Consider the following 9,707-nt stretch of genomic DNA (forward strand, 5'->3'; position numbering starts at 1 on the left):
AGGTGTTGTGGCAGGCACCTGTAGTCCCAGCTACTTGGGAGGCTGAGGCAAGAGAATCACTTAAGCCCAAGAGTGTGAGATTGCTATGAGCTGTGACACCACGACACACTACCCAGGATGACAGCTTGAGACTCTGTCACAAAAAAAAAAAAAAAAAATCTCATCTGGCTTCTTAATGAGTGCAGCCTTCTCTCCTGCTACTCCTCAGGACACTAACATTCATAGGGGCTATGAGGACTCATCACATAGGTGAGCTGGCAGGTAAACTGATGCACAAATAGGTTGTGGCAGCATTTTATATCCTATTGTTGAACATTGTGCAGTCTACCAGCTATGCTTATTTTTTTCTTATGATCAAATACTTTTTCTACAAAGTAAAACCATCATAAAAAGGAATCGATATTATTGTGCCACCCAGTAAGAAACTGAAGGCTAAATGTCTAAACCTGATGTACTGTCTGTCCTGTATAAACCCTGTGGCAGCTTTTCGTGGTGGTTTCTTTGTACCTTCATCCAGTTGGGTCAGTGTGGGAGACAGGGAGAATCATCTGGTCACTGATATTAAAGGACATTGTGGGAAGGTCCCTCCTCACATTTATTTAGATGCATCCTCCTTTAAAGATTGTCCTTAGGTATTTATTTTGGTTAGCAGGACTTCATCAGTTCATGTCGGGCCATAAAACATATTACAAGATTGTTTTATTTCACTTTGGTTTGTGAACAAAAATAAATACAAATGTATCAAACTTGAGGAGAGTTTCAAAGCCAAGAAAAAGTATTGAGTTTTAGAATATTAATGGAGTTTCAGAAAGCCAGTATCAAACTTTTCTTAAAATAAAAAATATGTAAAGTTAACTTTACCTTTAAATCACAGAATTATAACTTTTCAAATTTTGTTACTTTTACAGAAAAAGACACTATGGACGTATGGTGCAATGGTAAAAAAATGGAGACAGCAGTAAGTTGAACTTTTTTGACTACCCTCAGTGCTAATGTATAAGTTACTATTTACATGTTGCTGCCAGGCAACACCTGTGGCTCAGTAGGTAGGGTGCCGGCCCCATATACTAAGGGTGGTGGGTTCAAACCTGGCCCTGGCCAAATTGCAACAAAAAAATAGCTGGGCATTGTGGCAGGTGCCTGTAGTCCCAGCTACTCGGGAGGCTGAGGCAGGAGAATCACCTAAGCCCAGGAGTTGGAGGTTGCTGTGAGCGGTGTGACGCCATGGCACTCTACCGAGGGAGACAAAGTGAGACTGCCTCTACCACCCCCCAAAAAAAGTGTTGCTGCCTTTCCTAATTATAGAGATTTTATAATTAACCAAGGTCCTCTTGGTAAAAAAACAAAAAATAGTTTAAATACTCCTCATTCCAAATTCTGAAAACTTTTCCAAGACAGGCCCTAGAGCAGTGAGAGTTTGGAAAATGTTTTGAGCTGGCATAAACCTTACACTCCACCTCTCTTGGACCAGGTTCTATCTGTCCCAAGTTAAAAAGTTCACCGAGCTGGGCAGCCTGTAGTCCTAGCTACTTAGGTGGCTGAAGAGGGAGGATTATTTGAGCACAGGAGTTTAAGACCAGATTGAGCAACATAGCAAGATCCTGTCTCTTAAGAAAAAGAAAAACTTCTTCCACCAAAGGTTGGCATTTTTCCTGTATTTATCTGTTAAGTGGTACTTTTATGTACTACCGCTTCTCAAACTGAATGCATAGAAATCTCCTTGGTCTGGTTAATATGCAAATTCTTCTTTTTTTTATTTTATTTAGAGACAGAGTCTCACTTTAATGCCCTCGGTAGAGTACTGTGGTGTCACAGCTCACAGCAACCTCCAACTCCTGGACTTAGGTGATTCTCTTGCCTCAGCCTCCCAAGTAGCTGGGACTACAGGCACTGGCCACAATGCTGGGATATTTTTTTGTTGCAGTTTGAACCTACCACCCTCAGTATATGGAGCTGGCGCCCTACCCACTGAGCCATAGGCACTGCCCAACATGCAAATTCTAATATTTTCCTAGGTTCTGCAGTGCTGCTGGTCCACAGATCACACTTTGAGTAGGAATACTTTATACCATACAGCCAAAGCAAACAATACTTTTTTTTGAGACAGAGTCTTGGTCTGTCACCTCAGGTAGAGTACAGTGGCATCATCATAGCTCGCTGCAACCCCAAACTCCTGGGCTCAAGTGATCATCCTGCCTTAGCCTCCCTAGTAGATGGGACTACAGGTGTGCACCACCATACCTGGCTAATTTTTTTCAGTTTTAGTAGAGATAGGGTCTTGCTATTGCTCAGACCATTCTCAAATTTCTGAACTCAAGGGATCCTCCCACCTAGAGTGCTAGGATTGCAGGCATGAGCCCTGGCACCCAGCCCCAGATGATATTCTAAAAGTGAGGTTTTTAAGAAAGAAGTAGTACAATATCAGATGACATGAAGGTAGACAGTTACGAAGGGCACTGTCATGAACCCCAGAAGACAAGTGGAATTTCTAGTCCAGTAGTGCCAAGGCCAGAAGAAAGAGACTACCCCACTCTTGGAGGAAAGGAGGTCTGTGAATAAATTCACAAACCATCCAGAACCTACTTGATCTTGTAGCTATTTCTGAGGAGTGCCAAAGTTAGCAAGGAAAGGTTCTAAAGATGAACGATTTTTTGTTTCTGAGTCCTGGAAAGTTGAACCTGAATTCACTCAAAATTGATCCTCATTGCTTGAACTGTTTTCTGGGTTAAATTTACTGACCTAGACTTCATTTATGAAGAGAGGCTTCGCAATCTATTCAGTATTTTATGGCTTCCTTTAATACAGCATCAGGCACCATTAGTATGGGTCAGGTACCTATTGTGTGCCCAACACCATCCCTGCTGGTCTTTCCTACCCTGGAATTCTCTAGATGGAGAGTCAGCATTGTTGAATTACATTTCCTCCCATGAGTAAAGAGAATGTTGCTTTATGGTATGAAAAAAGTTGTTGTAAATAAGCAAGGTAAATATGATGTTCATCCACATGTTTAAGTAATTGACAGAAAACCACAAGTGTTTGGAAAATAGCTTTTTATGAACCCAGTTATCTCCTCATTGTAACTATGACCCAGTTTGCCGGGCAATTTGCGCAGTTCCTCACTGGGGCAGCCTTCCCTAGTACTGTACACACCTGCAACAAATTGATCTTGCTGCCTGAGTTACAGCTTATTTTCTCCTTTTTCTTTTAATCTCAACACATCATGACCAAAATTATGTATTTGTTCAATTGCCAAGATTGCCAGGGATTGTATTACCTAACCCTTGTCATACTCTCCAAAGTCTTTTTTTCAAGGCTCAGTTTAAAAAAGGATTCAAGGACATACTTAGGATAATATCCAGTCCCCTTCCATAAAGAGCCACTGCCACATTCTTCCCAGAGCTAAGGAAAAGCTTCTTTCCCTTTGGTTAGATGTTAGCTATGGGACTTTTACTGTCTGCTTTGGCTACCAGGGAACTCTTAGTCAAGTTATATGTCTATGGTTTCCTTGCTTTCTGGCATAATTCATTTTTATCCTCTAAGCCTATTCTTCCTTCCTTCTCTGTACTTTACTTGGCTCTTGACTTTATACTTTATTGTTCAGTAGAAATATGTGCATGAGCCACATATGTAATTGTTAACTTTCTAGAAACTACAGTAAAAATTTTTTAAGGTGAAGTTAATTTCAATAATATATTTGATTTAAATCAATGTATCACAAACATTATATCATTTAACACGTAATCCGTATAGAAAGTTACTTTGCACTGTTTGTTTCAAACTGTCTTCTAGTGTGTATTTTACACTTACACAGCTTAGATCATTTCAGATTAGTCACATTTCAAGTGCTCAGTAGCCACATGTGGCTAGTGGCTTCACTGTTGGACAGAGAAGGTCTAGATTTAGTGGTGTTCAGTTTTAGGATATCTGTATTTTATTGTAAGCCACCTTATATCCTGAGGAATCATATTTTCATAGTGATTAAGAACATTCTATCCCTTATTGAATGGGGCCATTAGCAAATAGTCTGTTCCTCAATTTCCTTATCTGTAAAATGGGGATAATAATAGTACTTTTATCAGGGTTACTTGTGAGGATGCAATGAAATAACACATACAAACTGTTCTTAGCATATTGTAAATAACTAATACATGTTTACATTTATGTTTGAAAACATATAGACACATCATCATGAAGTATATGACGTTTTTTCCACTGAATCTTAAAGATTCTTAAGAATTGTAAGGGTTATAGAAAAGAAACATTCTATTCATAACAGATGGACAAACATCTGTTATTTTGCAAAGCTTAACATGTAATTACTATGTTATTTCATTATACCCCAGTACTTTGTAGATGGTATTAATGCTGTAGAAAAAGAAAAATGTTTCTAGAACACCAATTTCTCCTTTTGTTTATCCAGGGTGAGTTTGTAGATGATGGGACTGAAACTCACTTCAGTATTGGGAGCCATGATTGTTACATAAAGGCCGTTAGTAGTGGAAAGCGGAAAGAAGGGATTATTCATACTCTCATTGTGGATGACAGAGAAATCCTGGAGTCTTCCTCAGTGACTTCATGTTAACGAATTTTAACCTTGGGAAGTAAAGATTAGGACTTTTAAATTACTGTGGTAATTTACTTGGTTGGTATGTACTCATCTGTACATTTAATCTGCAATGTTTTTATTTTTTTAGTTATTTAAAAAAACATTCAATAACTAAACAATGTTAGTTATTTAAAACTAACATTCCAAGGGTCAGGGAAAAAACAAATTATGTACAACCATAAAAATTACAATTTACTTTGTAAATAATGTTGTATGTTTTAAAATTAAATGGAAAATGAGATATGGACCAAAACCACTAATGTTTTATAATAGTAAACTTTCCTATAATAAACACTGTAAAATATAATTGGTGCTTCTTGATTTGTTTCTAAAAATGGATGTCTTCATATATCATTAACCTGTGAAGACAGGTTGTCTCTCTAGTTTAAAGCAATTGGTACACGATGATATAATTAATTTAGCAAAAGAAAAATAGAAACATTTTCTATTTGGAAACATATTAAGGAAATGTCAAATAGTGGTGTTTTGTTCAATACAGTGAGGACAAAACACAAGCAGAAAAGAAGCAAACTTTTTTTTGGAGACAGTCTCACTCTGTTGCCCAGTCTAGAGTATAGTAGGGTCATCCTAGTTCACAGCCACCACAAACTCTTGGGTTCAAGTGATCTGCCTGCCTCAGCCTTACAAGTAGTTGGGACTATACATGTGCACCACCACCCACAGCTAATTTTCCTATTTTTAGTAAAGGGTCTTGCTCTTGCTCAGGCTTATTTCAAACTCCTGAGCTCAAGGGATCCTCCTGCCTTAGCCTCCCAGAGTGTTAGGAAGACTACAGGCATGAGCCACCACACACAGCTATCAGATGTATCCTTAGTCATTAAAAAGTCAAAGTTATATACCTACATCTAAAAGTAGCACCAGCATCAGTGTTTTTGTCAAGCCCATCCAGGCGTACAAAGACCAGCCAAATCAGTACATTATGTACTTGAGTACTGTTTCAGTATGCTTCTTTGAAAGTCATTTAAGGTAGAATATAGTTTAATAGTATAGCCTGAGTATGAGCTTTTTTCATTATCCTCACACACTGATCCTCGGTGTGAGGGGGACTTCTCCATTTTCTAGACTTGCTCTGTGTAATATGTTCACCATTAGTGACATGGCTATTTAATTAAAATTAAATATAATTTAAAATTCTGTTCTTGGGCTGGGCGCCATTGCTCATGGCTGCAATCCCAGCACTCAGGGAGGTCGAGGGCGAGTGGACTGCTTGAGCTCAGGAGTTCAAGCAAGAGCAAGATCCTGTCTTTAAAAAATAGCCAGGTGTTGTGGCAGGCACCTGTAGTCCCAGCTACTCAGGAAACTGAGACAAGAAATCACTTGAGCCCAAGAGCTTGAGGTTGCTATGAGCTATGAGGCCATGGCACGCAACCCCAGGGAGATTGATGAGACTCTTGTCTCAAAAAAAAAAAAAAAAATTCTGTTCCTTAGTCATGCTACCCACATTTCAAGTGCTCATCAGTCAGAAGTGGCTGGTGGCTACCATATTGGACAGTGCAGATCTAGAATATTTCTCTCAGGATAGCACTGTCTACATCAGTAGTTCTCAACCTTCTAGTGCCGGGGCTCTTTAAAACAGTTCATGTGGGTCAGGACCCACAGGTTGAGAACCGCTGATCTACATCAATGTTTTTCAACCTTTTTCATCTCACAGCATCCTTGATCTATAAAGTTCCATAGCACACTTAAATTATGTTGATAAAAGAGTAAAAAAATATACTTACTGTGCTTTGAACTTCTTTAGAAAATAATTATCTTTAAAATTTTTCACAGCACACCTAAGATCCTCTAAGAGTACACCAGTGTGTTGAAAATCCCTGATTCAGATAGATTGGATCAGGTTTGGTGAGCCGCTCAGTAATGGTATAGGCAGGGTTTAAATCTGGGTTTTGCTGACACTAACACCTATGCTCTTTGTTACCATCCCTTGCCATTAAACAATGCTTCCAAGAGACTGTGGGCATAACAGAGGCAGAAACAGGTTCTAATACCAGGGAAGAGAGAGCAAGTGAGGGAAGGTGGCTTGCACAGGCCTGGGCCAGGCACGTAACACACGTGGTGACAGCATGAGCGTATTAAAAAGCTTTTGCCTACTTGTTTCCTCTAACATCTTTTTATTTATTTTTTTTTTATTTTTTTTTTTTTGAGACAGAGCCTCAAGCTGTCCCCCTGGGCAGAGTGCCATGGCATTACAGCTCACAGCAACCTCCAACTCCTGGGCTCAAGCGAGTCTCCTGCCTCCGCCTCCCAAGTAGCTGGGACCACAGGCGCCTGCCACAACGCCCGGCTATTTTTTGGTTGCAGCCATCATTGTTGTTTGGCGGGTCCGGGCTGGGGATTCGAACCCGCCACCTTAGGTGTACGTGGCTGGCGCCTTAGCCGGTTGAGCTATAGGCGCCGAGCCCTAACATCTTTTTATTTTGATGTGTTCACAACTGGCAGCTCAGCATGCTATGTTTACAAAATCACAAGAAATTTTTACTCAAACCACCCCCTGGCTTTTCCCACTCCACCTCCCAGTTTTGTTTCATGGCCACTGGAAGCCCAGGAGATAAACCAAAAGGGACTCTGAGGCTTACTAAAGTTACTTTTGGGTTTGCTTCCAAGTGTTCAGGAGTTGTGTAGCCCACTTTCATTTGTCTTGAATAGGGGTCATTTTTAATGGCCATGTTTTATCTAGTACAAAAACATTTTGTACTATATCCAAAAAAGAAGCAATTATTTTTAGATACTTTGTTTTGAACTATAATTATCATGTTGAAAGCACTCCTAGCCCATTCCCCCCACCCTTTACCATTCTTCCACCCTCTTTCCCAGCCCGTTCCCATGCCCCACCAAGAGTCGAAGCATGGGAAGTCCCAATTTCACAAAAACCCCCAAGTTCTCAGTGGAAGAATAATGCTGAAAATCCACCAAGGCTGTATTAATCATGATTACATAACTATAACCATTGTGATTTGAGATATATCCATTGTCAACCAAGGCTATATTAATCATTGTTACATAACTATAACCATTGCTGTATCCATGACTACCCAAGTGGTAACTCCCCCAACCTGCCATGTTTTGCTTCTGTAGTATGCTTGCAAAAAAATTATATAAGGCAACTTGCCCATTGCTGGGATGGAACTGTCTCTCAAGATAGTCCCCTGCGCAGATTCAATAAATTTCTGATTGATTGCACTTAAGGGGGAATCTGACTCTATATTTTCAAGTCTAGGGGTATTACATTTTGGAGGCTCCAGCGAGATTCATCGGACCCCCTATCTGAGCCCACTGCTGCTGACAGCTCTAGGGGTAGGCCTTGGAGGGACACTTCCCCCTCTGCCTCGGGAGCTCTCAGACATGTAGATTTTGGGCATAGGTTCCTAAATTTTCTAATTCAGTAAGTCTGTCTGGATCTCTAGAGAATATGGGGGAACTAGACTGGCTGGACGCAGTGAAAGTCTGTTCCCAACACAGAGGGGATACGTCCCCCTGTCTCTCTGGTATAGGTTTGGGTTGTTTGTTTCTGTGTTGTTACGTTTGCAGCTCCTTAATAGACTATTTTGATATTAGCAATCTTTTGGACTGTTCGGATTTGCAGACTAGTCCTGTTCTGGTAATTGCAGTCTTTTATTGAGTTGTCGTGGTTTCTGCAGTCAACCATGCTGTTTCTGGTTTGTGTGTCTTTTGTATGTTTTGAGTTTTGTATGAGTGAGTGAGTGAAAAAGTTAAATGTAATTTCACGACCCCATGGCTGGGAAGGCATTTGGGGGGTCAGGCACAGCTCTGCACCTGACTAATTTCTGTCTGTTGAATTCAGTTTGTGTTTTCTATCCTGACCACTTGTCATTTTTGCTTTATTCGTCTATAATAATGTTTATATATTATAAACATAATATTATAATGTTTGTATTGTAGTTTTTTGTCTGTTTGTTGGTGTCCGCCTAATAATATGTTCAAAATAAGACAGGGTAATTTTTGAAAATGCTCTTTCAGTAACTTTTTAATTTCAGCCACCGCACCAATAGCAACAGTGAAAAGTAAAACTGGCTACTTTGCACATTCTCTGTAAGAAAACTAACCAGCTTCCAAGACAGATTAACCTCCCCCTTGGTCTCGAGGTAACAAAAAGAAACTAAAAATTTCAGATTTTCAACTTTAAGAGCAGGCACTTATTCAGTGTCTCTTCAAGGTTCCTTTAGGGAACTCTCTTAGATTTCAATCCAAGAGAGGTCTCTGTGTTTTCCTTCCTTTCTTTTTCCTGGTAAACTGTTCACTATCCTTGAGACTGGGCATCTCTTTTGTTTCTATATATTATTTACTTTCTGGTACACCTTCAATTTGTGAGTTTAAGTATCACCATTTCTGTTCTCTTGTCTGTCAATGTGACAGTGTGCAATTGATTTTAACCCAGGCTACGGCCAGTGGTTGTGGCTGGGGCACAAGAGTCGCTTTTCACCCAGGAGGCAGCCACTGAGAATCTCTCAGCCCCTGGTAAAAGACCAACTCTGTGCCCTGCCTCACCCACCAAATCATCTAATTACTAGCTTTTTACCTTTTCTCTCATATCCTCTACGTCTCCCACTGCCTTCAATATCGCTGTCAGGGTGGGAGTTGAACTTTACTGTACAGTGTTGATCTGGAATGTTAGTCTGTTTAGCAGCATGCTGTGTTAATTGACTCCTACTGGAAGTCAATTAAGGCCTTATGACATGGCCCTTTTGTACTTCCTCATTACATTTTGACACTGTAGTACAAATAACACACTTGCATTGAAGATCCTCTCTTTCTGGCAATTAAAGAGTTAATACAAAGTTTGTTAAACTCTTTTTGCCTACTAAAACTGTGGTTGCTATGTTACAAATAGCCTTGAAGTAAGGCGCCAGCTCTCAGCAGGAGACCCAAGGTCAATTATTCATTCGGAATTAAAAAAAAAAGAGAGAGAGTCCTCCTTGTTTCTTAAAACAACAGCTGTTTTCCTTCTAAGTTAACATTATTCTGCTTGGCTCTTAAATTCACCTGTGAACCCACCTCCGGAGGTAAGCCACTTTAACATCTATTTTTAGCTGGTGTCTGCAAACATTAACTATTTTTTTTT

At 40.0% G+C, this 9,707-nt stretch overlaps 1 protein-coding gene across 2 annotated transcripts in view; it reads left to right on the top strand.

Moving 5' to 3' along the window:
• FAIM (Fas apoptotic inhibitory molecule) overlaps positions 1–4,902 on the top strand; it is a 23,031-nt gene extending 18,129 nt beyond the window's left edge. For both annotated transcript variants that reach the window (XM_023513040.1, XM_023513041.1), the window contains 2 exons: positions 909–958; positions 4,421–4,902. In XM_023513040.1, the coding sequence (XP_023368808.1) occupies positions 909–958; positions 4,421–4,582 (212 nt within the window). In that variant the 3' untranslated portion in view covers positions 4,583–4,902. The remainder of the gene's footprint in view (positions 1–908; positions 959–4,420) is intronic.
• The last annotated feature ends 4,805 nt before the right edge of the window (positions 4,903–9,707 follow it).

Source organism: Otolemur garnettii, unplaced genomic scaffold (genome assembly GCF_000181295.1).
Source record: "Otolemur garnettii isolate 467f Iridium unplaced genomic scaffold, OtoGar3 scaffold00032, whole genome shotgun sequence".
NCBI lineage: Eukaryota > Metazoa > Chordata > Mammalia > Primates > Galagidae > Otolemur > Otolemur garnettii.